This window comes from Nicotiana tomentosiformis, chromosome 6 (genome assembly GCF_000390325.3).
Source record: "Nicotiana tomentosiformis chromosome 6, ASM39032v3, whole genome shotgun sequence".
NCBI lineage: Eukaryota > Viridiplantae > Streptophyta > Magnoliopsida > Solanales > Solanaceae > Nicotiana > Nicotiana tomentosiformis.
In genome coordinates, this window is record NC_090817.1 from 120001037 (window position 1) to 120028723 (window position 27687).

General features: G+C 36.3%; 2 protein-coding genes across 3 annotated transcripts; both read left to right on the top strand.

Moving 5' to 3' along the window:
* Positions 1-10369: 10369 nt before the first annotated feature.
* Positions 10370-15326, top strand: LOC104090760 (RNA-binding protein Y14A-like). Of its 2 annotated transcripts, XM_070177749.1 has the most exons (5): positions 10370-10746; positions 12373-12509; positions 13068-13213; positions 13369-13451; positions 15087-15326. In XM_070177749.1, exons 1-4 carry the CDS (start codon positions 10494-10496, stop codon positions 13448-13450), a joined length of 618 nt encoding a protein of 205 aa, XP_070033850.1. In that variant the 5' UTR covers positions 10370-10493; the 3' UTR covers position 13451; positions 15087-15326. The 2 variants fall into 2 exon arrangements, with proteins under 2 accessions (XP_070033850.1, XP_009594227.1); XM_009595932.4 differs by lacking the exon at positions 13369-13451 and having other exon boundaries at positions 10373-10746.
* Positions 15327-21417: 6091 nt separating this feature from the next.
* Positions 21418-24610, top strand: LOC138894664 (uncharacterized). Its single transcript, XM_070179381.1, has 5 exons — positions 21418-21421; positions 21767-21954; positions 22744-23194; positions 23288-24201; positions 24314-24610. The coding sequence occupies exons 1-5, from the start codon at positions 21418-21420 to the stop codon at positions 24608-24610; spliced, it is 1854 nt and encodes a 617-aa protein (XP_070035482.1).
* The last annotated feature ends 3077 nt before the right edge of the window (positions 24611-27687 follow it).

Sequence of the window (27687 nt, forward strand, 5' to 3'; positions counted from 1 at the left end):
CCTTCCTCAGAACCAAGTCCCCGATTTTAAAGTGTCGAAGATTGGTTCTTCGATTGTAGTACCTTTCGATCCGTTGTTTCTGCGCGGCCATCCGAATGAAGGCGGCTTCCCGTTTTTCATCTAGAAATTCAAGGCTTGTATTCATAGCCTCATGATTTGGCTCTTATGTTGCATATCGAAACCTGATGCTAGGTTCCTCGATTTCAACCGGGATTAGAGCTTCGACGTCATATACTAAAGAAAACGGTGTTGCCCCCGTACTGGATTTTGACGTTGTTCGATATGCCCAAAGGACTTTGGGCAATATTTTTCTCCATTTTCCTTTAGCGTCGTTCAATCTTTTCTTTAGATTTTGAATGATGGCCTTGTTTGTCGATTCGGCATGTCCGTTCCCAGCGTTGACAGGATCCTTTTTATTTTATGATCTTCGAGAAACTTTGTCACTTTGTTGCCGACAAATTGCTTTCCATTTTCACATACGATCTTGGCAGGCATCCCGAATCGGCATATAATGTGGTCCCAGATAAAATCTATGACTTCTTTCTCTCTAATTTTCTCGAGAGCCTGCGGTTAAACCCACTTAGAGAAATAGTCAGTTATAAACAAAATAAATTTAGCTTTACCTGGGGCCGATAGTAGAGGGCCGACGATATCCATTCCCCATTTCATGAATGGCCATGGGGATAAGACTGAGTGGAGTTGCTCTCCAAGTTGGTGAATCATCGGCGCATAACTTTGACATTTGTCGAACTTTCGAACAAACTTTTTTGTATCTTTTTCCATATCGGCCCAATAGTATCCTGCTCTGATGACTTTGTGAACCAATTATTCGCCACCAGAATGATTTTCACAGATGCCCTCGTGGATATCTTGTAGGATGTAGTCGGTATCTCCTGGTCCCAAACATATTGCCAATGGTCCATCGAACATACTTCTATACAGTGTTCCGTCTTCAACCAATGTGAATAGTACGGCCTTCGTATGCAGAGTCTTCGATTCCCTAAAGTCTGATGGAAGCTTCCCGTTCTTTAGGTATTTGCTATATTTGTTCCTCCAATCCCAAGTCAAACTTGTGGAGTCAATTTCGGTGTGGCCTTCTTCTATTACTGACCTTGAAAGTTGTACGATAATCCCCGAACTAATCTCGTCATCTTCGAATGATGACCCCAAATTTGCGAGGGCATCGGCCTCGTTGGTTTGTTCTCGAGGCACATGCTGTAGAGTCTATTCTTTAAACCGATGTATAGTCACCTGTAGTTTGTCCAAGTATCTCTGCATTCAATATTCTTGAACCTCGAAGGTTCTGTTGACTTGGTTTACCACAAGCAAGGAGTCATATTTGGCCCCGATGACTTCTGCTCCCAAACCTTTAGCTAGCTCGAGACCTGTAATCATGGCCTCATACTCGGCCTCATTGTTAGTTAACTTGGCAGTTTTGATAGCTTTTCTAATTATATTACCCGTGGGTGGCTTCAAATCGATGCCTAACCCGGACCCCTTCCTGTTTGAAGCACCGTCTGTGAAGAGGGTCCACACCCTCGATGATGTACCCGACTTTATTAATAGTTCCTTTTCGACCTCGAGTACGAGGATTGGTGTAAAGTCGGCCACGAAATCCGCTAAGATTTGAGACTTGATGGTCGTTCAGGGTTGATACTCGATATCGTACCCACTGATCTCGACGGCCCATTTGGCCAATCGGCTCGAAAGTTCGGGCTTATGCAAAATATTGCGAAGAGGATAAGTAGTCACCACGGAGATCGGGTGACACTCAAAATATGATTTTAATTTCCTATAGGCGCTTATTAGGGCAAGCGATAATTTTTCTAAGTGTGGGTACCGAGTCTCGACCTCACCTAAAGTTCGACCAACATAGTAAACAAGAAATCGTGTACCTTGCTGTTCTCGAACTAGGACCCTACTTACCGCGATTTCTGAGACTCCTAAGTACAAGTAGAGTCGCTCGTCTGCTTTCGGGGTATGAAGCAGTGGCGGGTTCGAGAGGTACCGCTTTAATTCTTCCAATGTTAATTGGCATTCCGGGGTCCATGCAAAATTGTTCTTCTTTTTGAGCAGTGAGAAGAACCTATGACTTCTATCTGAAGACCTCGAGATGAATCGGCCTAGGGCAGCTATGCGCCCTGTTAATCTTTGTACAAACTTAACATTGTCCACGACCGTGATGTCTTCGATTGCCTTGATCTTAACGGGGTTGATTTTGATTCCCTGATTTGATACCTTAAAGCTGAGGAACTTGCCCGAGCCAAACCCGAATGCACATTTCTCCAGGTTGAGCTTCATGTTGTATTTCCTTAGTATATCGAAGGTCTCCTGCAAATGTGTCAAATTATCACCTGCTCGCAGGGACTTAACTAGCATATCGTCAATATAAACCTTCATTGATTTACCTATTTGTTCTTCGAACATTCGATTTTCTAAGCGTTGATAAGTGGCACCAGTATTTTTTAGTCCAAACGGCATTACATTATAAGAATAGGTATCGTACTTAGTGATGAACGAAATCTTTTCCTGATCCTCTGGATTCATTTGTATTTGATTGTACCCAGAATAGGCATCGAGAAAACTAAGGATCTCGTGAACGGCCGTGGCATCGATCATGCGATCGATATTCGGCAGAGGAAAAGAGTCTTTAGGGTATGCTTTGTTTAAATTTTTATAGTCTACACACATTCTAAGTTTATTTCCCTTTTTAGGGACTACGACTACGTTTGCTAACCATTCGGGATATTTTACCTCCCGAATGGATCCTATTTTGAGAAGTTTGGTTACCTCGTCCTTGATGAATGCATGTTTTATTAGGACTGGGGACTTCTCTTTTGTTTTACCGGGCGGAACTTCGGGTCCAAGCTCAGTCGATGTGTAGTGATCTCCGGCTGGATCCCTGTCATATCTAGGTGGGACCAAGCAAAACAATCCATATTATCGATAAGAAATCTAATGAACTTTTCCCTGAGCATGGGGGTTAACCCCGTACCCAGGTATACCTTTCGATCGGGTAGATGCTCGATCAGTATGACTTGCTCCAGTTCCTCGACAACCGAGTTGGTGGTGTCAGAATCCTCGTAGATTATGAAGGATCGAGGGATCCAGTAGTTATCGTCCTCATCCATTCCCTACTTCTTCGACTGAGTCGAGGCTGGTGGTTATGGTTGTTATTTAGATTTATGTTTTCCTTTGGGCTCTGATCCCTTTATTGACAAAAGCGTCGATACCAGTATTACTTCATCGATCACGAACATCTCTTTTGCAGCATGTTCTTCCCCATACACCGTTTTTACTCAATCCGCTGTTGGGAACTTCAGCATTTGGTGAAGGGTTGAGGGGACCGCCCTCATGTTATGAATCCAGGGTCTTCTGAGCAGTGCGTTGTATCTCATATCGCCCTCGATCACATGGAACTTTGTTTCTTGAATAGTCCCGGCTACATTTACTGGTAGGGTGATTTCACCTTTAGTTGTTTCACTCGCCATGTTGAAGCCAGTGAGAATCTGAGTTGCGGGTACGATCTGATCTTGTAGGCCGAGCTGCTCCATGACCCTCGATCGAATAATATTGGCCGAGATTCCTGGATCAATTAAAACACGTTTAACCTGAATTTTATTCATAAGGATAGAGATTACCAAAGCATCATTATGGAGTTGTGATATCCCTTCCGCTTCCTCATCATTGAATGATAAAGTGCCTTCTGGCATAGAGTCTCGAGTTCATTTTTCCCTGGTGATTGATACTTTAGTGCATTTGAACACGGGCCCTTGTGGAATATCGACCCCGCCAACGATCATGTGAATCACGTGTTGTGGTTCTTCCTGCTCGTTTTTCCTGTTTGCATCCTTGTCTCTGAAATGGTTCTTAGCTCGGTCACTCAGGAATTCTCGAAGGTGACCCTCGTTGAATAGACGGGCCACCTCCTCCCTTAGTTGTCTGCAGTCTTCGGTTCTATGACCATGTGTACCATGGTATTTGCATATTTGATTGGGGTTTCTTTGTGATGGATCAGTTTGTAGGGGTCTGGGCCATCTAGTATCTTTGATTCTCCCAATGGCTGACACAATACCTAATGTGTCGATGCTAAAGTTGTATTCTGATAATCATAGTGATTCTGTGGGATCGGCATGTTTTTTGAAGCCACTTTTGCTCATGAGCCCTCGAGAGCTATGTCCTCGATCGTTTCTTTGATCATTTCGGATGGGCCTGTTTGGATAAATAAAACCGGAAGGGGTCCCCAATTGATCATCCTCGATCCTGATCTTTGACTGGTACCGATTATGTACATCGGCCCAGGTTACCGCTGGATATTCAATTAATTTCTATTTTAGCTATCGTGATGCCACTGAACTGCGTTCGTTCAAAACCTGAGTAAAGGCTTGAATAACACAATCATCTATGATCGGTGGTAGTTCCAAGCATTCTATCTGGAATCGAGATACGAATTTCCTCAATATTTTGTTGTCTTTTTGTTTCACCTTGAAGAGGTCTGACTTCATAGTTGCAACCTTTATTGCTCCGGCATGTGCTTTTACGAAAGAGTCTGCAAGCATGGCGAAGGAATCGATGGAATTAGGTGGCAAATTGTGGTACCATATCATTGCTCCTTTCGACAAGGTTTCTCCAAAAATTTTCAGTAAAACAGATTCAATCTCATCGTCTTCCAAGTCATTCCCTTTTATTGCGCATGTATAAGAAGTGACATGCTCATTAGGGGTAGTGGTCCCATTGTACTTAGGAATTTCTGGCATTCGGAATTTCTTCGGAATGGGTTGCGGTGCCGCACTTGGAGGGAAAGGCTTTTGTACAAATTTCTTTGAATCCACACCCTTTAGAATCGGCGGTGCTCCGGTATTTGGTCAACCCAGGAGTTGTATGTCTCTACTTTCTTATCATTTGACTCGATTTTCTTTTCTCCCGATTCAATCCGTTTAGTGAGCTTCTCGAACATTTTCATAATGACGGGGTCAGTCCCAGATTCGTTGGCATTCGACCTTTCCTGCACAGGCTCGGTCCTTTGAACGACTTCTGGTTCGATCATACTCAGTGTTCGGTGTTGATTTTATAGTTGTGCTATAGCGGTCTGTTGAGCCTGTAACATTTCGAATATCAATTGGAGGCTAACTCTACCATCTTCTCCGCCCTGCGTACCTCGACCACCTGATCGAACTTACCTGCGTATACTACATTCGGGCTCAACGCCCAAATTTGCATTTAGGGCGACATGTGAACTGACATCGACGGGATTTGCAATTGGTGCTCCCTCGAGGTCAGCCTGAGGCACCTCGATTCCTGGGCGGCTATGTTATCGTTTTCACCGTAAAATCCAAGGTTGTTGTCACCATGTGTAGGTGCTACTTATGAGTTTGACATGTTTGTCCTGAAAATAAAGATTCTTACGAGAACAAGTGTAAAGCAGTGTGTGTTATCGAAATTAGTATTAAGCAATCACTATTATCCTTAGCCCCACGGTGGGCGACAAACTGTTTACCCTTAAAATTGGATAACAATTAAACTTATAATGAGGTTCTAAGGATACGCGATTTCACTTAATACCGATAGACAAATATGAAGATTAATAGCAGAAATGAACTATAAAATAAAGCGAACCAGTATTGAAACGAAATTCAACTCTCGAGCTAGGGTGCCCTCGAACTGACTGATACCAAAATAGTTAAAAATAAAAGCAAGCTGATGAACAATCGTATCAGCAGGAAAGAAAATTGTATTGCTTTTATCTCTCTGAATCGTCTGTTACAAATGATTAGAACCCCCTTTTCTACAGTAGAGGAGTTCTACTTATGGTACAATTCTAATTACAGAAGGAAACTCCATGATTAGCTAATCAACCGTTTCTGATTTGATCAGTTACGAGATTTACGCCATGATCCTCGACCAGCCACGGATATCTTGTCTTTCTGTTATTATGCTATCTTCGATCTTGCTCGATGTCTGTCTCACTTGGCTTCGATCGCTACTAGCCTCGATCTTGACAGGTACCTCGGTTCTGAACTCGGTACCTTATCCTCGTGATATGACCTATTCCGTTACGAGGCCATCTTTCGATGCAAACTCCTGGTCTCGGTCAAATAGTAAAATCGGGTGGGCCCGATTTTAACCGTATACAGGGTTGAGAACCGGAAAGTAATTTGTTTGGAGAAGAAAAGGAAACCTTAAATAAAGGAATTCCACCCAATCTTACGTGGACTAAAATTGTGAAAGGTCACGATGACTCAATTTATCTAATGTGAGCTTCTCTCTTAGTATGTTACTTGGTCACGTGGATTAATTGATTGTAGGTGGAAGATTTCATGTTAAAGTCCGATAGCTTTCGTCCATTTTGTAAGCAAATTATAATTGGTTGCGCTTAACTATAAATACTCCACGCCTCGTCTTTGAAATTTAAGAAGTCAATATTTGGACAAGTCTTGAAGTAGGGGGCATTTGTAAGCAATTAAATTTTATTGAATTTAAATTCAATAAAAATAATTTGGACTATATTTTAAATTCAAGATATATTAGTCTAAATAAATTTATTGGACTAATATAATTATATAAGTCCGATATAGATGGACTTAATAAATTAGTCCAAGTTCATTAGGCTAAAGTGATGAGCTCACTTCATTAAGATCAAGATAACATCTTCCTAGAGGCCCAGTTTGGTTCCACGTGTCAAATGACGTGGCACACCAAGTCAAACAGAAGAGCCAATAGGATCGTGCCACGTGTCAAAATGATAAGGCATGCCAAATTAAATTAAAAGGCCAATGAAATCATGTCACGTGTGCAAGTGACATGTTCGGACCAATCAAATGAGGCCTTGTCACTCTTCAATCTTATTGGTCGGAAATAATTTGTTCTCATCACAACTCTTCCTTCCCACAACTATAAATAGGGGTATTCATAACCCACAAAAGGGACCAAAAGTTATAACAAGAAGCAAGAAAGAGCTAGTGGATCAAACGCTGCAAATTTCTCCACAAGTTTCAAGCTTCAAGCAATCAAGTTCAAGTTCAACAATCAAGTTCAAGATCAAGGACGAAGAACAAATCAAGTTCAACCAAGTTCAAGCTCAAATCAAGCTCAAGCTCAAAAATGAAGAATAAATCAAGATTCAAGGAGTACGAGTTCAAATCAAAGTTCGTGCTAGTTGAATCCAAGATCATCGTCCGTGAAAATAAATATAGGTTCAAGATCAAGCTCAAAGGCCCTTGAATTTATATTGGAAAAGTAGAATCAGAGGAACCATAGAGATTGTAACACTCAAATATTTGAAATCAAATACTACGATTGTTGCAATATTTTTCGGTCTTGATTTTATTTTCTCGACGCAATTTTATTGTCTACAGGATGATGCCATGCCATTTTATATTCATTATTACATGAGGAAGAGTGTAAAGCACGAAGGACGATGCCGTGCTATTTCATTTATATTATCATGATATCATGCACATTATCATATGAGTATGAGAGTGAAAGCACGAAGGGTGATGCCGTGTCATTTCAGTTATATCATCATATTTTATATTACTATATGTTCATGGCACGAAGGGTGTTTCCGTGCAGGTGAGAACGAGGGACATACATTATGTTGTGATATATTTTCCTTGTGTATGTATTCATGCCTTTACCTTGACTGTTACTGGTCCACCTATGTTTTCTATATGGTTGTCGATGTTGTTCTAACTTGTTCTTTATTCCAATTATTGTTGTGTTGTCCATGACTTCTATCTGTTTAACTTGCAAATATCATGTTTCCTTCTTGTTGCCATATCTGCATCTATGCCCCCTTTTCCCAGTCTGTTTTCGCTGTCCCTATATACTGCTTTATTTGTTGTTGCTTCTTGTGTGCCTCCCACTTTATTTTTATTGTTATTGGTATTTATCCCACCTAATTGGTATTGTTATATGTATACTCGATGAGAAAGATATATATGCACGAAGGGTATTATCGTGCCAATTGATTTGATCTACAAACATATATTGGGTGAGAATGAGATAAGTGCACGAAGGTATTACCGTGCCATTCGATTTTATATCTTGAATATATTCCTCATACCAGTAAAAATTATGAATTTACTATTGTTATTTCTCCTAGTAATCATTTACTGACTCACATAATTGTTTTATTGTACCCTTATTTGTTATGTTCTATAACTGTTTTTATTGTTAGTCAACTGCACAGGTTATAACAATGAATATCTTTTTAACTAAAAATCCTCGTCACTACTTCGACGAGGTTAGACAATATACTTACTGGGTACATGGGGTCGGTTGTACTCATACTATACTTATGCACCTTGCATGCAGATTTTTGGATGCTAATGTTGTGGTGCGTGACGGGAGCTGACATTGAAGATGTACCTGCATTCCGGTTATAGCTGCCACTTGTTCTTGGTAGCTATAGAATCTTTAATTTGTTCTCGTGTATTTCAACAGATGATGTATTTTATTTCTTACTAGTTCTATAAAATTCTAAATCTTAGATGTTCATGATTTGTACTATCAGTCCTTGGGAAAAATAGAAAGGTTTAGATATTTTATCATTTATTTTCCTTGATAAATCTAATTAAATCGGATTGTAGTTAAATGGCTTACCTAACGGGTTGAGTTATGCGTCATCACGACTGGTCGGATTTTGGATCGTGACACCTTTAAATTCATCCGAAAATATTTTACAATATGCTTATGTTTTACAATAACAATCGATAAAGCACATAACCATACAAGCTTCTATAATGTTGAATTATATTTTCTGCAATATATTTTTTCAATAAAAAATTATAATATTTCATTACAGAGATATCAATATCAATACTTAACATGAGCTTTAGTTACGAGAGAGTAGCCAAAGCGATGCAAAAAATATCGCCAGCAAATAAGTATCAGATATGATTAGACCAAATACCATATCTCTATACACATTACGTATTTCTATCCATAATACAAAACTATATCGAACTAATTTAAATAAATGGGTGATCTTTGCGGATTCGAATGATATCCAATTATTTTGAATTTAATTATAATGTTAATATAATAATAATAGTTTTTAATATTTAAAAGACTGTTGTATCTATTCTCATCAATTGATTTAACACTTTTCTCTTATATATAATCTTTTACTAGTTTTAAATTTTATTTTTGTATGTAAATAATTAACTGAACACCTATATACATACCATCTATTGGCAACATATGCACGTAGATTGGATCTCTTCCAACCTATAGAAATGGTTCAGAGTTAAGAATTAACTCATGGAAATTGGCACTTCTATTCCATCTTCAGTATCCCGTTAAATGATTATGCAATTCAAGGACATGGAATTGGTGATATGGAATGATGGTAAATATAAGTGTTTTAAAAGGCGAGAACATGAAGCGGGGTGTTTTACCTACTATAAAGCGATTAAGCTCCGAGGCATGGGGCGTAGGTCTCATAAATTTTTTTAAAAAAATAAGTTATGAATTAATAAAATAGCATAGTAACATAACAAATATAGGAAGTACATTAAATGTTCAAGAAAATTACAAATAACTAAGAAACATAGAAAATAAAATATCATGTATGTTATACCGGCATAAACAATCAATAATATTAATGTTACTGGGAAATACAAATCAATTATAACGTCTTAACTTTTAAATAATAATAAAAATCATATTTCTTAATAAATATTTTTAAAGCTAATATTTTACCTTCCTAAAAGTAAATAATTAATAAACTTCACCAGTGATGTAATTTAAAATATTACTCCTTCATGAGTAAATACAAAATTACTTACAAATGGCAAAATAATAAAAGTTTTATAATTTTGAGAGACATAAAACTAAGACATGAAGGCCAATAGCACATGAAGATATAAATTTTGGCTATCTATTTTAGAAGAATGCTCAAATTATATTCACCTTCACGTTATGACTCGTTATTTGAGTAACTCTCAATCTTGATATTCCAACAGATGAATAAAACTTTAATAATTAATTTGTTAAAGAATTTTGAGGGTCAATAGTGCTAATTAAAATATTTGATACATGATTTGAGTAATAATTGCTGGGCAAGCCCAAACGTTGAGTGTTACGCGTATTTAGGACGCACAATCGAACGCTTGAAGATTAAGCATCACAAAATTAAGCTCTACACATTAGTCTTGTTACGTTTTGATAGTGCCCTCCCATGGGGCAAGTCCCGGACGAATCCCAAAAAAGTCTTTTAAAACACGGGTAAATATAGTACTTCTTACAATGCAAAGAGAGAGAATTTAAACAAAGAAACTACATACTTTATCCTTAAAACTGACCGACCCGACCCGACAAGCGTATGAAGATGGTATGGCCCTAAAGGCTAAAGCCCTTCCCTCCAAAGTAGAAACCCCATCTTTTGCCTGGACATAGCTTCGATAAGTATACTTTACACCCATTTTCATACATTACTCCATTATTCAGTGAATAACCCAAGAACAAAGGCCAGAACCAGTGCGGCGAAAATGGCGAACGCGGAGGAGGCAGTGGATTTCGAGCCAGAGGAAGATGATCTGATGGACGAAGACGTTGACGCTTCGTCGCCTAGGGCTCCCATTCCTAAGCTCAAATCAGCCATCACTAGCGGCGGCTCTTCTGCTTCTAAGAAAACCAAAGGCCGTGGTTTCCGTGAAGAAGCTGCTGAGGCTGAACGCAATGCTCGCCTCTCTGCTCGATTTGATTCTCTCGACACTGATGGTGGCCCTGGACCTGAACGCTGTTAGTTTCCCATTTCCTCATCTTTTATCTAACACTAACAAAATTGCTACTTACATTATTTTGTCTTTTGTTTAGATTTTTTATCCAAATAAAGGGAAAATGTTGCAGTAGGTTGATAATTCGTCTAATGTAATGAATTAAGATTTTGCTTTTTTAGTTTGGCTCGGGACTTGTATTTAGAGAACCTCTAGCACTAGGATGTTTATAATTTCAACAGGTAGAAGGTTCTATATGAGCATAATTTTGTTCTATGGTTAGGATTTTTGTGTCCGGAGGTTGACAGTCCGGGTAATGTAAAAATCCTTTGAGGAGACGTTTTAGCCTGGTTAAAGACTTGTATTAGAGAATCACTAGATTTAGAATACCCTAATTTTACACTGGACGTAGTTTAGAGAATCTTTAGGTTAGAGACCAAATCAAGTAATAGTCAAAACACCCAAGTTAGGTCGATCAAATCCAGTGTAGATACCACACCCACACCTATATTTGAATTGTGGCCCATTGAGAAGAGAAATATCATGTATAAATTAAATTGTTATAAAACTAAATAATAAAGTAAATAAAAAAGGAACGAACAATGAAAAAGCTTGGCCACGGAAGTTTAATTTCTAATTTTAGCAAAGAAGATCCATAGGAGTTGAAAAGGAAAGCTCAAAACTTGAAAAAGAAAAAGAAAGATCATGAGTACACTATTTCAAATGCAAAGTGGCATATGCCATTTGTCAAATCAAAAGAATGGTTACACATGAGAAAATTTAATGCACATTTTATTAAAATAAGGAGCCACTTGCAAAATTGGAAAAGAGGGACCATGAGCAGCATTTTAACCACAACATTTGCAACTTGCCAACTTGGAAAAAAGCTGTCATGAGCACCAATTTGAAATAAGGCAATGCCAAATTTAGAGATGCACAGCCTTGAGAAGACTCTATAAATAGAGCTTGTTTGAGCTGCTTTAGGAGGAACTGAGAGGAGCAGATTGGCATGCAATCTGAATTATTAAGTGAATACTACTAAAGCAAATAGTAGTTTGTATTAAGTGAATACAAACGTCCACTCATGAAATGGAACTTTTTGTATTAAAATGTACATACTGATGCAATTTGGTTCTTTTCTTTGGGCATAGTGCTTATAAGCCTCCAGCTGCATGTTCTTGACATTGCCAATTTGCTAACTATTTGGATAGGGTTCCAGTTATTATTTAATTTACATCTAATAAGAAATAGTAGCTGTCGATTTGTCACTTGTTGCTTAGCTTTTAGGAGATTGCTGGCTTGTACAGAGCCAATAATCATCTCATTACTATTCTTTCCAGTTTGTTGAACACCATAAGCTATTGCAAATGCTTTAGATTTGAAAAGTCGGGCAACAGAATCAAATATGCTGATTTCAGTCAGAGATATCAGTTGTATTTTGTTTGGTCATCAGCACTTAGATAATATGTAATTTATGCTTAGGTATCTGAGGTTTTTTCAGGTTATGCAATTGTGATATGATAAACATCCTAAAATATCTGATAGATGATACCTCTGACCTGGATGGTGTCGTTTCTTTTATTGAGGTTACCAGTAAGATTAATAAAGGATTAAATAAGAATTAGAGGGCTAATGGGGGAAAATGTTGCAGCCATTGAAGGATGGATTGTTTTAGTCACTGGAGTTAACGAAGAGGCACAAGAAGATGATATTCATAATGAATTTGGTGAGTTCGGGGAGATCAAGAATTTGCATTTGAATCTGGATCGCCGTACTGGATTTGTCAAGGTAAACTGGTGGTTTTCTTTCTCGGAATGTGTAGCTGCTTCTTTGGGTTCTGGGTTTCATTTTCTGAGTGTTGCATGCATGATGTTATACGAATTGCATTTTTTTTGACAAAGTAAGAAAATTTCATAAAAGAGGCGCAAAATACGCTCGTATGCAATAAGTATACCAAAAAGTAGAAAACCTTAACAAAATATGGTTTTCTACGAGTGACATCCAATCTTCTGTACATATAGGATGTTATACGAATTTCATTCCGTGGATGCTTTAATCTGATAAAATATTACCATCTTGATGATGGCAATTTTTTTGATCAAGAATATTGTGTTAAAAATTATAAATGACCGACGTTCCTTGTTCTGTATAACTATGTAAGAACATTTCCTTGTTGAATTTTTGCAATGGCGGTAAATGGAAGAAAACAGAATCTGATGTTATGTTAATTTTGAGCGACTCCAGATAGATACTTTCCTTTGTTTTTGGTTTAGTTTCTGCATTTTTTTTTAAGTTTGGAGCAGTTATCATTGTTATTCATTTTTATAAAGGTTTCCAATTCTACAGGGTTATGCACTTATTGAATATGAAAACTTTGAAGAAGCAGAAAGAGCTATCAATGAAATGGATGGGAAAGAGCTGCTCGCTCAGCCAATACATGTTGATTGGGCATTCAGCAAAGGTCCTTTTAGGAGGAGAAATGCTAGGAGGAGGTATCTTCTTGGTTAATCCAGTTTATGTTCTTTTGTGCAAGTTAGAGATGATTTATGGGGAAACTAGAATAGCTACGAAAATATGCTGCCTGAACCAAGTACAGACTTTCACTTCTAATCAGTGTTTTTTAAATGTTGGCAAATGTTTCCCCAAGGCCACATATTTATTCTCTTCTTAGGAAAAAATCAGGAGGTCACGGGTTCAAGCCGTGGGAACAGCTTCTTGCAGAAATGTAAGGTAAGGCTACGTACATTAGACCCCTGTGGTCCGGTCCTTTCCCAGACCCCGCGCATAGCGGGAGCTTGTGTGGAATCAAATGACACCTATTACTAGGGTCTAGGCCTCCCCCCTTTTTTTATGACAGTGGTGTCCGGGCCAACTTGCGAGTACCTTGACTATTCCACTAGATACCTGCTACGTCCTATGAGCACATGTATCTGGTAACTCTGCCCATTTAGGCTAAGGCAAATTGGAAGAAATCACTGTTTTTTGCCTCCGCTAAGATTTGAACTTGAGATCTCATGGTTCTCCCCCAACTTTATTAATGACTAGGCCATACCCTTGGGTGCAATATTACTAGGCCTCCCTCATTACATCACAAGGGCCAACCCAGGGGAAACGGCTACCATCTTTTTGCTGACACCAATATTTTCTTAATTTTTGCTTGTGTCTTGACTTTAATGTAGCTTTTTACCTCTATCACACCATTTCTCTGTGGAGATAATGGGCAATGTATACTTCAGTTGGCTCAATTTTTTTTCTATTTTTCCCCTGTTTTCTGACGGAAGGCTTTTAGTTGGTTGATTGTTTCCTTTTACCGTTGATCTAGATTTGATTCAATCCAAGTTGAGATCACCGAACTAGGTTTCCGATTGATCATATTGTAGGCAAAAATTGATAACTTATCCCTCTGTACCTAACTAGAAGAGTCTCACAAGTGCCAATCAGAACTTCAAGTAGGATTAGTTCAAAGGTTAAAACCAGTCCTCAATAGTCTTGCAACCCCTCCTCCCACCCCCCACCCAATTTTTTTTTATCAGAACCACCAATAGAACAACTGCAAACTTGCGTTAGATTTCTCATCCGGTTTATTCTTCAAGTTTGACAAGATGATTGTGTGAAGATTTATGCATTTGCCGCCCTCTCAAGGATAGGTGTCCGGAGCAGTTTGGGCATTTATTTAGCTTTTGTGGGGAAAAAAACACTAGGAATGTGTCTGTGCAGGGTATAGGTTGATCTATAGTCAAATAAAGGGTAACTTTACACTTTTCGTTCGAACCTGACATGTGTCTTGTCGGGGATTTCTTCCCTGTTGGGAAAAAGAGTAGCTGGGGACTATGTAACGTACTCACACACAACCTGAAGATAGGATTCTATGACAGCAATTTTGCAAGTAGAGTCCCATCTTTTCCTGGAAGTTTGTTAATCCTTGTTTATTTATTAAAATGAGCAGTATCTCCTTGGTACCTTGCAGTAGTAATAGGTGTTTCTAAGACATCCACCCAAAAAAGAATGATGTGTAACTTTATTATGCTCAAAATGCCAGGAACGTCTTAGTAATTGTTGAAGCTACAGACTGATAATTGGGTTGCTCAGACATATCAGTTCATGAGTAGCATCTCCATTCTGTTAGAAAAATATGAAGAGTTGGAGGAAAATAATATAGTTAAGGAATCTTCTAGTCAGTCATGCCTTTTTGAGCTGGTAGGAGACTACTGACTTACGAGACCAGTCTTTTGAGCATTTTTTATCCTCGTCTTTTGAGCATACGTCCCTTTTTCTGCAAATTTTGTGTTTGAATGTCCAGAACATCTGTAAGGTTTTTGGGTTGAAGAACTATCGTCTAATATGCAGCTATCCTCGTCTTTGCAGGTCGCCGCGCAGTCATCGTTCTAGAAGCCCCAGGAGGAGATTCTAAAGAAACGTGCCTCTTTTGCAAGGATTGTGTTGCTTCTTTGTTTAGCATTAGAAACCAAGCTCTGAGAATTCCCAGTCTATGTTGGGTAATTCCATTTGTACCATTGTTGCTTTGCTGAGTTTTTCATATCTGTTTTCCTTAATTTTTCCGTTCTATTAACTCAGCTCTAAGTGAATGATTTTCGAACTTTTCCAGTGGTGTGCACTTCCTGCTGGCGTTGTGAAAATTTAGGTTCTTCATTTTCCTTTTTGTTTTCCAAAATATTTAGAACTAGGGATGTTCATCGGTCCTTTTGGTGCAGTTTTGAAAGATTTTGGTTTGGTATTTTTTGTTTTCGATTTTTAAAAACATTGCACCAATACCATACTAAAATAAATTTGGTATGCGTTGGTTTTCCACTTTCAGTTACAGTTTGTACTGTTGGATATCTTCAATATTACTCTTTAAAAATTTATTCCATCGATGAAATTTAGATATAGTTAAAACTTATTATCATGATTCACGAAACTCGATTTTTCGGACTCAAGAAAAAAGAAATTAAAATATAATGTTAATCCATCGTACTAAAGTTTTGATCAATTTTTTGAAGTCACATTTCACAAAGTTTTGATCAATTCTTTGAACGAATCGACGTGCATGAATTCATCTATTTACATCTACATTATTATAGTTTAGACTAGGGGTGGCATGTGGGCCGGGCCCGGTCCTAAGTGGGTTTCGTAGGTTCGGTCCTAAGTGGGCCGGTCCTAGGCAGGCTGGTCCTAAGCAGTTTCGGGCTTCGCGGGCTTCTTGTTGGAACCGATCCGGGACCAGGACCGGGACCATGAACTAGCGGTCCCGTGTTAAGTGGGTCTAAACGGTCCTAAGTGGGCCCAACGGGAACTTTCTATTTTTAAAATTATTTTTATACAAGTTAGAGAAAAAAAATGGTAATAAAAATATCTAAGACAATTCCTAGTAAATTATATTATAGAATTGTCACCTAAATTTTTTAATTCAAATTTAAAGACAAAAATATTGTAAAGAGATATTCAAAGCAATGCGTTATAATATATATACTATACTATACTATATATACATCTTAAAATATATAAGCTATATTCGATTTACTATATATACATCTTAAGATTTATATATTAATATTCGATTTATATACTATATATACATCTTAAGATATATATATATATATATACTATATATATATTTATATACTATCGAATATGGCTTAAGATCTCTCTCTTTCTCTCTCTCTCTCTCTTTCTATATATATATATATATATATATATATATATATATATTACATCTTACTATATTCGATAGAAAGTTGTATATATAGTATAGTATATATATAAGCTATATTCGATATATATATTTATATACTATCGAATATGGCTTATATACTATGTATATAGTAAGATATATATATTATACTATATGTATAGCTTAAGGTATATAAAAAGACAAAAATATTGTAAAGAGATAGTAGGATAATATTGCCCAGAAAATTCATTTGTAGCAATATGAAATTTTTCTACAAAATCTACAAGCATTTTAACATTAGCCCAATCCGCATTTGTAAGGTACTCATCATCATCACTTACATGAGCATTAAACGTTGAGTTTATGGGGTTTCTATATTCATATGCAACAACTAAACTTTCATACATGAAATTCCATCTAGTTGGACAAGGTTTATGAACCTTTCTTTCTCTTAGGCCAAATTCATCGCATCTTTTAAAATATTCTCTAAGTCTACTTCTGCGGTTTGAATAAAAAAGCCAATTAAGAGCCATTTTAACCTTTTCAATTTCAACATTTAAAATTCGCATACCATCACCCACAATTAAATGGTAAATATGACAAATACATCTAACATGTAAAATGTTACTAAATGCAGGACTTAGTGTAGTGGTAAGCAAGGCTACAACATTTGTGTTACTAGTAGCATTATCCATTGAAACTGATATTATTTTATTATTAATGCAAAAATATCTATAAATATCTGTAATCGTGCTAAAAATAAACTGCCCTGTATGACGTGAATTAATTATTCTATAAGCAATAATGCGCTTTTGCATTATCCAATCCTCATCAATCCAATGATTGGTAACAGTAAGATAATCACAGTCATTACCACTTCTACCAATATCAGTTGTAATAGCAACACGATAATTTATATGAGTAAATAAATAGCGCAAATATTGTTCATATTCATGTTTATATTTATAAATATCACTCTTTACGGTTGTGCGAGGAAAACATTTATAAGTAGGATTATAAACTTTTCTAATATAATGCACAAAATGAGGGTTAGAAGGAAAACTATAGGGTAAGCACATAACAGTAACCATTTTTGCCAATTCTTCCCGATCTTTTTTTGGATCATAATATAAAATATCACCGATAACAGTGTTAATTCACGGTTGAAATTGATTTGACCCGATACTAAGGTCAGCCATACTAGGTTCACTTCTCCCCTCGCCCAAAGCTTTCATACGAAAATATCTAGCTTTATCTTGAGGGTGTAGCAATATGTGTCTAGTCAAACATTCCCCCCCCCCTCCTCACTTCCCGTCCCCCCGACTTCCAACATATTTAAAAACTAACTCTTTGCCACAAGTTTTACACTTAGCCCTATTTTTTTTTCTCTTAGTTGAGTAAAAAATGGCCAAACAAGAGATATTTCTACCCGTTTAGAAGGTTGTCTAGAAAAAGTAGGGACAGTAACAGGAGGGTCAGACGGGGGATCATTTGGATTATTATTAGTTGGGTTAACTTCAGGAGCAGGACTAGTGGGTGTATCGTCATCCGGTTGCGTTTCATCAAAATCTATTTCTTCATCATCATTTTCATCAATAGTTGGATTACCATAAAGAGCATTCATATATTCATGGTTTAATTGTTCACCGGGTGCAATATTATGGCAAAATTGACTCTCGGTAAATTGTAATAAACTATTATCTCTATCAAAAATAGCAGGTGTAGGACGAGTAACAGGTTTCGGCCGGGGAGCCGGGAAAAGTGAAGGAGGAACAGATTGGCCACTAGATTCACCACTCTTGGATTTTTCCTTATTTTTACTAAATAATTTTTTTAGGGAATAAGCCATCTTAATTAATCAAGCAAAGTAAATAAAACAAACAAAACTATAATATTAAAACTTAAGAGTTGGAACGAGTTTACCGAATTGACGAACAACTTGTTGAAAAATAATTATCGTTGAAGACTTCAATTCACCAACTTCACAATTTTGCACAAATTGTAACAATTAAGTAAGCAATTATAGAAGAATATTAGAGAGAGATTGATGGTTTTGTGAGAAAAATGAAAGAATGAGGGGGTATTTATAGTTGAAAATAGGGAAAAAGTATAATTATAAAAAGTTTGGGGTTAAAACAAAATTTGGGGGGTTAAATGACTATTTTGCAAATAGCCAACGGCTATTTTGGCAGACCAAATGGCTAGTTTTTAAATAGCCAAACAGTCAAAACAAAAAATTTAAAAAAATTATCCGTTGGGCCCGTTTAGGACCGCTTGAACCGGTCCACTTCTGAGCCGGTCCCGGTCTCGCGGGCCTCCCCTATGAGACCGGCCCACCATCCCACGATCCCGGTTCTATCCGGTTAGGACCGTTTAGGCCCACGGCCCATGTGAGCTTGCGGTCCCGGTCCTAACCGGCCCACTAGCCACCCCTAGTTTAGACTACAAAGAGTTATTATTCATGTGTAAAAATGGCTTTTAGAGTTGCATGAAATATGACCCTCATAAATGAAAATTAATTTTTCTTTTTGATAAATCACTTATAACTAAATGATGTTGTGAGCCAAATAATTTTAAATGAAAGTTAAGACGGAAAAAAAGAAAACAAACTTTTAACTCTAGAATATTGAGTGAGTGCAAGTTCCACGGGGGCGAGTGGGGGAAGTGCATATATACCTAATATTAGTAGAGAAAACTACATGTCTGAGCCTTTTTTTAAAAATAGTAATTACTTTTGTTTATTTCATAAATAGCAGATTTTTTACAATAAATATTAGCACGGTGAAAATTATGCTCACAATCTATATCTATATCTATCTATACTATAGGCCATTAACGAAATATCGTTTGTCTTTTTTACCCTTTAAAAAGGGTTTTACATTGGACAAAATAGTAATTTAAGTTATTCACCTAATATATAGGAATAATTATTTAATTATTTCCCTAATATTTAGGACTTTCAATTCCTTCCAGATATAGTTTGTCTTTTTTACTCTTTAAAAAAGGGTTTTACATTAGACAAAATAGTAATTTAAGTTTTTTACCTAATATATAGGAATAATTATTTAATTATTTCCCTAATATTTAGGACTTTCAATTCCTTCCAGTTTTAAGAATCCCTTTTTATTCGCATTTCTTTTTTAGGAAGTATTTAAATTGCAATACTCTTGTTAAAACAACTACTATATATAAAATAGTAATTACAATTCGAAATTAGGAGTAGAAACCTATTAAACTTTTTTTTCCATGAAGAAATTGTGTTCACGTATCGTTTATAGTTTTCAAGTGGCCTAAACATACTTTGACAGCAAGTATGCTTGGAATTTAGTTACATCAACAGAAATTAAGGCAATTTTAAACTTAATCATAGCGTTTAATACAATTGAGTGAAATAATTTTTTTCTCCTGGGAAGGGCTGACTCTAAAACCTATTATATTACAGGAACTATATCGCTTAGTTCTGAGTTAATGCTACAAATGTGTATAAGTTGCAAATTGACGTAAACAGGTTAGTTATATTTCATCGAAAACTAATAAATGCGAAAGATTTTTTTACGCGATTGTTGAAGCTTGATTAATTTAGAGAGTAGTTCTTTTTAACTATGTTTAATTATTTTCTTCTTTTATGCTTGTATTTAATCCATCTTCATACCCGTATGTCTTAAGCTTGTCCTTGTTTGGTGTCTGATTTTAGGGCTTGAGGATTGAGGAACGATAGAAGTTTGGAGGGCAAAAAAGGTATATTAAAAGTTTATTTGAAAGAAAACAGAAGCAGTTGCAATAACCGGGTATATCTTAAATACCGCTGCATAAAGTGGCCTTCCCATATACTCAATATTTACGGATACTGAATTTTCAAAAAATAGTGGGTAATTGCCAACTTATGTTAAAAATAAAATTACTGGCCATATTTCGGTAACTGAGCTTTTCTGCTATCTTTATGCTCGGTGGCTGAAAGGTGAGTACTCCGCGCTCCGCACTCTGCACTAAGGTTGTGCGCTTGATCAGACGCGATCCAATATCATCCGAACCTAAAGCAAAGCCTTAATTTATATATATATATATATATATATTATTTTATGAACATCGTTTTTTTAAAAATTAGACAAGTAAGGATATGGAATTTTAAAAAAAAATAAAAACTTAATTTTATAAAGTACAGAAAATTAAATGAATTTAACGTTGATTACATCACAACTGAAACGGGAGAACCCAAAAAACATACTTCCTCCTTCCCAACTTAAGTGACTCCTTTTTTTTAGTAAGTCTCTTTTTATATTTGGTAACAATTCAACTTTAGATTTTTCCTTTTACCATTAATGAGATGATTTCTAGCCCACAAATTTCTATGATTTATTTAAGATTACAAGTTTCAAAAGCCTTCTTTTATTTCATAAACTCCATATCCAGTCAAACACTTTCATATAAATTGGAACGGAGAGAGTATAATTTATGTAAGAAAAATAAATAATAAGTTAGATTATTAGATATAGTTACGTGACCAACTAACGAATAGAGAAATATAATTAAGTAAAAAAGTAAAATAAGATTGACAGAAAACTATTTTAGTTATATTAATTAGAAAAAGAAATCGAGTTATCAAAAATTAATATGACAATAAAGAAATAAATTTATCAATAATAAGAGATAATTATATAAATAATATACTATTATATATAGAGAAATAGTAATTTTGGGTCCTTAAATTTTTGGGGCAAGTGTCACTTGCTTTAGGGTCGGCCGTCCCTGCGCTTGACCACCCTTGGCATAGGGTGTCTACGCCACTGATGTGAACTAATGTACTGTTACGGTTTTATTTGGAGCTACATCAAATTTTTTCTTCCTTTGTTATTCAATTATGTAGCTTTCTCTTTTTTCTTTTCCCACGTAAAATTTCATATTAATATTGCTTGTTAATTCGTATTCTTTATCATTGAGTGTTCAATTCTGAATTTGCTTTCTCTTGCTATAATTCTTCACGGGTCTTCTGCATTTTCTGTTTTGAACAGCTTTTTCCCAAATTAAATGGGTGAGTTACCTTTTTTTATAGATTCCCAAACTGATACTTAAACTACAAAGAGATTGATGAACCCTAAACATCTTTTAACTAAAACCCAATAAAATTGAGCAAATAGAATCCTCGTAGTTAAATTTTCATTGACACTATATAGCAAGAGCAAAATCTAGAAATCGGCCTCACAACCCAAAATATCTGACCCTTGAAGTACAAATTTACTAGGACAAATGTTTTGAGAAAAACACTTTTTACGTTAACACTTCAAGCAAACATGATTGAGTAGAAATGAGATATGTAGCAACAAATTGTTAGGTTTTAGTTTTAATGATGAAAATAATATAATTGCTCTTGGTATAGGGACTCAAGGAAAGCATCCAAGATTGGAGGAATCAATTAAAGGAACTCAAGGAAAGCATCTAAGATTGAAGGAATCAATCAAAGACAAGGAAATCAATCCGAGATTGATTGAAGCGGAAAAGAAGTATCGAAGATCTTGCAAGATGATCAATCAAGTTGCTATTACTAGAAGGACCAAAAATCAAGGGGTAAATCCGGTGCTATCAAGACCTGTAGAAGAAAAGCTATTAAAGTCCTTTCATCAAAGAAAAGCAACGACAAATAACCTTATTCTTGGAAATAATCAATCTCTTTCCAAGGATCAAATCTCTTGGATTAGCAAATCTCTTCAGCAACGACCTCTTACAAAGTATTTATACACATCCTCAAGCCTTAGAAAAATATACTTTGATGGGACCAAATACCCTATCTTTGTTCTACTGCAAACAAACATTGTAGCTCTATTAGATCTGTTGTGTAACAAGTTAGAGAAGAAAGAGAGAAAAATAGTGGTGAGACATTGTATTAAAAGAAATGAGTGACATAGAAACTGAGTCATTGGTGTAAACCACACCATTCACGATTGTACTCCAGAAACCCATTCACTGAAAGAGAACTCACTTGTAACCCAAGGGGACTAGACTAAGATTCACATTGAATCCGAACCAGTATAAAAATTCTGGGGCCTTTAATTCCTGCACTTTATTTTTGCATCTTAATTTCTGCTCTTCTTATTATCTCGTTATTACATCTAGTCGACTAATTATAAAACTAGTCAACTAGTAGCTATTAAAATATAAAAATAAACAATTCATCCCCTCCCCTCCCCCCCTCCCGTACTTTCAATTGGTATCAGAGCAAGGATCACACTTTTTCTTTTGCTTAACAGCTTGTGAAAAAAGATCATGGCAAATCAAGTTATTGTCGGAGCACTCTTTCATGAAGGAACATCGCAAGTGAGGCCACAATATTTCAATGGACAACATTTCTCTCACTAGAAAGTGCGTATAGAAATATATGCAAAATCTTATGATGTCAAGGTTTGGAGAGTTATCAAAAAGGGGAATTACCCACTACTGGCTGCTGCTCAACCACCCGTTGATCCTGAAGATATAGATGAATATACTGATGAACAAATGGCGGTTGTGCAAGTTAATGCTAAAGCAAGGAATCTGCTTTATAATGCTATAAGTGGTGAGGAATATGAGAAAATCTCCAGTTGTGATAAAGCCAAAGAGATTTGGGATAAACTTGAAGTCACATATGAAGGAACCAGTAAAGTGAAAGAAACCCATATCAACATGTTGGTCCATGACTACGAAATTTTTCAGATGAAAGAAGGAGAATCTATTGAAGAAATGCTTGCTAGATTTAGCAAAATCATCAATGATCTAAAAGTTTTTGGCAAACCCTTCTCAAGTGGTGATCAAGTTAGGAAAATTCTAAGAAGTCTGCCCACTACTTGGTAGACAAAGGTAGTTACTCTCGAGTCACAAGATTTGAACAAATTATCATATGATAAATTTCGAGGAGAACTTATAGCTTTCAAGAAAACTCATCTCAAGAAAACAAATCAAGAAGAGAAGAAGAAAATAGTTGCTTTCAAGGCTACAACTGAAAGAACAGACAATGATATTGATGACGACCCTGAAGCTCTTCAAGAAGAAATTATCATGGTATCAAGGAACATGGATGGTTTAATGAGGAGATACAGGAATACCAAAAGAGGCAGAATACCACCCAGGCGAACTAGGCAATACAATGAACAATATAAAAATGATGGCAAATGCTATAAATGTGGAAGATTTGGGCATGTTCAAGCTGAATATCCTGAGCTTAAAAGAAAGGTATCCAGAGGGTTTAACAAGAATAAATTATTTGGAAGCTGGAGTGATGAAGACAGTTCTGAACATGGAGAGATAGCAAATCTATGCTTCATGACAATTTTGGAAAACGACATGAACAAGCTCTCAAGGTGCTGGACAGACAAGGACATCTTAGATGATGATTGCAAAGATGACAACGAGAATTGTTTCATGGCACGAGGTGAAACAAGCGAGGTAAGACCTTTTAACTGTGAAAGATGTAATGAACTGCAGGATATTCTTGACCTTACTTTGGAAGAGTCTCAAAAGATGGTGAATGAAATAAAAAGACTCAACAGAGAAATAAAAGATTGGAAACTCAATCTTGAAGTATGCGAAATTAAAAAAGAAGTACTTCAAGATGAAGTTGATGAATTGCAAATGCAACTCAATGGCATGCACAAATCCACCAGTCATAGTTCTATAAAGTCAAACCATGCGACTTACAAGTCAACTGGAAAAGGACCAGCCAGAACAGAGTCCACTAGTACTGACACAAATGGGAGAACCAAAAATGGATCATGTTCTACATGTCACTACTGTAATAAAAATGGACACAAATATTCTTTTTATCGATTTCGTAAGTCAAATGTCTCTGGATAGATTTGGAAACCCAAAAACAATCCTGAATCTAGTAATACTAACCAATAAGGACCCAAGCAAGCTTGGGTACCTAAAAGGAAGTGATAATTATGTTTTGCAGGAACACCACAGAAGCAGTCGCAATGGAAAATGGTACTTGGATAGTGCATGTTCCAGTCACATGACAGGTGACAAAAACCTGTTTAAAGAAGTTATAAAAATAGATGGAGGAACTGTCAAATTTGGTGATGACTCAAAAGGAAAGATAGTTGGTACCAGAACGGTTCCTTTAAATAATAACTGTGATATCACTGAAGTTTATCTTGTTGACGGACTTAACTATAACCTTCTGAGTATAAGTCAGCTATGCGACTCAGGGTATGAAGTAAAGTTCAAGAAAACAGGTTGTGCTATTTAAGATGAGACAAGTAAAATAATACTCCCAGGTAAAAGGTATGGAAATATCTATATTCTTGATGGTTTTGAAAATATAGATGGTCATATTTGCTTAACGTCCATATCTGATGATTCATGGTTATGGCATAAAAAACTTGATCAAGCAAGCATGTATTTGATTGAAAAACTTTCCAAGCATGATTTAGCTATTGGTTTACCCAAACTCTATTTTTCTAGAAATCATGTATGTGATGCATGTCAGATTGGTAAATAAACTAGAAATTCTTTCAAAAAGAAAGATGTTGTATCCACTTCAAAACCCATGCAATTGCTTCATATGGACTTATTTGGACCTACTAGAACTGTTAGCATATGAGGAAAACGATATGCATTTGTTATTGTTGATGATTACTCACGTTTTACTTGGGTGATTTTTCTATCTCACAAAGATGAAGCTTTGAAAAATTTTGAGATCTTCTGTAAAAAGGTCAAAAGAGAAAAGGGATATCTTATTACAACTATTCAAAGTAATCACGGAGGAGAATTTGAAAGCAGAACATTTAAAGATTTCTGAAACGATCAAGGATACACTCACAACTTCTATGCTCCAAGGTCACCCCAACATAATGGAGTTGTTGAAAGGAAAAACAGGATTTATAGGATATGGCAAGAACTATGATACTATAATATTCACTGCCAAATCACTTCTGGACAGAAGGAGTAAGTACAACTTGTCACACCCTCAATCGATGTCTCATAAGACCCATCCTGAGGAAGACTCCCTATGAACTGTGGAAAGGTAAACGACCCAATATAAGTTACTTTCATCCTTTTGGAAGCAAGTGTTTCATTCATAATAATGGTAAGGACAATCTTAGAAAATTCGATCCAAGAAGTGACGAAGGTATTTTTCTGGGTTACTCATTGAATAACAAATATTTTAGAGTCTATAACAAACGCACATTGTGTGTAGAAGAGTCAGTACATGTTGTCTTTGATAAGAATAACACTTCGGCCGAGAAAGGAATTGTTGCATGTGATGAAGATCAAACACAGGTAATTTAGGAAACAAGCAAATCTCAAGAGTCGACTAATAAACCTGGCAGTGTGGTAGAATCAACTAATGAGATTAGCAACAGTCAATCAGAACCTCCTGAGGAGTCAACTACTCATACAGTTCGTCCAAATGAAGGAGAAGTGAACCGGAATATCCTCAAAAGTTCATCATAGGGGATCCAAGCGAAGGAATGAAAACCAGGAGAGCTCTAAAGAAGAAAGCTAACGTAGCACTGATTTCCCAGATTGAGCCGAAGAAAATAGATGAAGCTTTGAAAGACTCAAGCTGGCTGCAAGCAATGCAGGAAGAGCTAGATCAATTCGACAAAAATCAAGTATGGAAACTGATGCCCAAGCCTGAAAATGCTCCCGTAATTGGAACAAAATAGGTCTTCAGAAATAAGGTGAACGAGGATGGAAAAGTTGTGAGAAACAAAGCCAGATTAGTTTCTCAAGGATACTCTCAACAAGAAGGAGTCGACTATGACGAAACCTTCGCTCCAATAGCTCGACTAGAATATATACGAATTCTTCTTGCATATGCATCCTTTAAAAGATTCAGATTGTTCCAGATGGATGTTAAAAGTACCTTTTTGAATGGTTTCATTGAAGAAGAGGTATACGTGAAACAACCTCCTAGATTTGAAGATTCAAAATTTCCCTACCATGTGTATAAACTGACCAAAGCGCTGTATGGATTGAAACAAGCTCCACGAGCATGGTACGAAAGACTTAGCTCATTTCTTATTGATCACATATTTACAAGAGGTAAAGTAGATACTACCATATTTATTACAAGATCATCATAAGGTAATCTCATTATTCAAGTTTACGTTGATGATATTATTTTTGGTAGTGTTAATCCTCTTTTGTGCAAGGAATTTTCAAATCTTATGCAAATCGAGTTTGAAATGAGTATGATGGGGGAGCTAACGTTCTTTCTTGGACTTCAAATTCAACAATCTGAAGAAGGAACATTCATATATCAGACAAAATATACAAAGGAGTTAATTCAAAAGTTCAGTATGAGCAATGCAAAAGCTATTGGCATACTAATGAGTCCTTCAACCAGTCTTGACAAAGATGAACATGGAAATCCTATTGATGAAACTAAGTATCGTGGAATGATTGGCTCACTTCTTTATCTATCTGCTAGTCGACCGGATATTATGTTTAGTGTCTGTAAATGTGCCAGGTTTCAGTCAGCTCCTAAAGAATCACATCTAACTGCAGTAAAGAGAATTATTCGATATCTTATTGGAACTGTCTCTCATGGATTGTGGTATCCACGCTCTAACAATTTTAAACTAGAAGGTTTTTCAGATGCTGATCTTGCAGGTGATAAGAAAGACAGAAAAAGTACTAGTGGAACATGCCAACTACTTGGAAAGGCACTGATATCTTGGAACAGTTAAAAGCAAGGATCAGTCGCATTATCCACAACTGAGGCTGAGTATATCGCCACTGGAAAATGTTGTTCACAATTACTATGGATGTCTCATCAATTGGATGACTATGAATTATTCTTTAAAACTATACCAATTTTCTGTGATAACTCTAGTATTATATGTCTCTCAAAAAATTTTGTGCATCATTCTAGGGCAAAACATATAGACATCAAGCATCATTTTATTAGAGATTATGTCCTTAAGGGAAATATAGAACTATCTTTTGTTGGAACTACTGATCAATTAGCGGATATTTTTACTAAGCCTTTACTAGAGGACAAATTCTGCTTTTTAAGAGAATTACTTGGTATTATTTGCATTAATCATTAATATTAGGACCTATGTGTTACTATATGGCTAATGCTCATTTTTTTAATCATTAATTGCGCCTCCAAATTCCCTCTTTTTTCCTCTCTTTTCACATCAGTTGCAGAGTTCAAAGAAGGAAAACCAATCATCATGTCTGATCACTGACACCCCTTCCTTTTCTGTACTCAACCGTCAGAAACCCTTCTTTTAATACCTGGAAAAAAAAATTAATCTCCAGCGTCTCTATCACCTAGAAACCCTCTCCAAAAACTTTCCTCAACCAAAG

Excerpts from the sequence above, each read along its gene's own strand:
- LOC138894664 (XM_070179381.1), top strand. Across the intron at positions 21,955-22,743 it reads GAAGGACCAAAAATCAAGGG|AAAGTGCGTATAGAAATATA; the intron begins GTAAATCCGGTG and ends TTCTCTCACTAG. Across the intron at positions 23,195-23,287 it reads AGTTAGGAAAATTCTAAGAA|CTTTCAAGAAAACTCATCTC; the intron begins GTCTGCCCACTA and ends GAGAACTTATAG.
- LOC104090760 (XM_070177749.1), top strand. The coding sequence starts at position 10,494 with ATGGCGAACGCGGAGGAGGCAGTGGATTTCGAGCCAGAGGAAGATGAT. Across the intron at positions 12,510-13,067 it reads GCCGTACTGGATTTGTCAAG|GGTTATGCACTTATTGAATA; the intron begins GTAAACTGGTGG and ends CCAATTCTACAG. Across the intron at positions 13,214-13,368 it reads AGGAGAAATGCTAGGAGGAG|GCCACATATTTATTCTCTTC; the intron begins GTATCTTCTTGG and ends TGTTTCCCCAAG.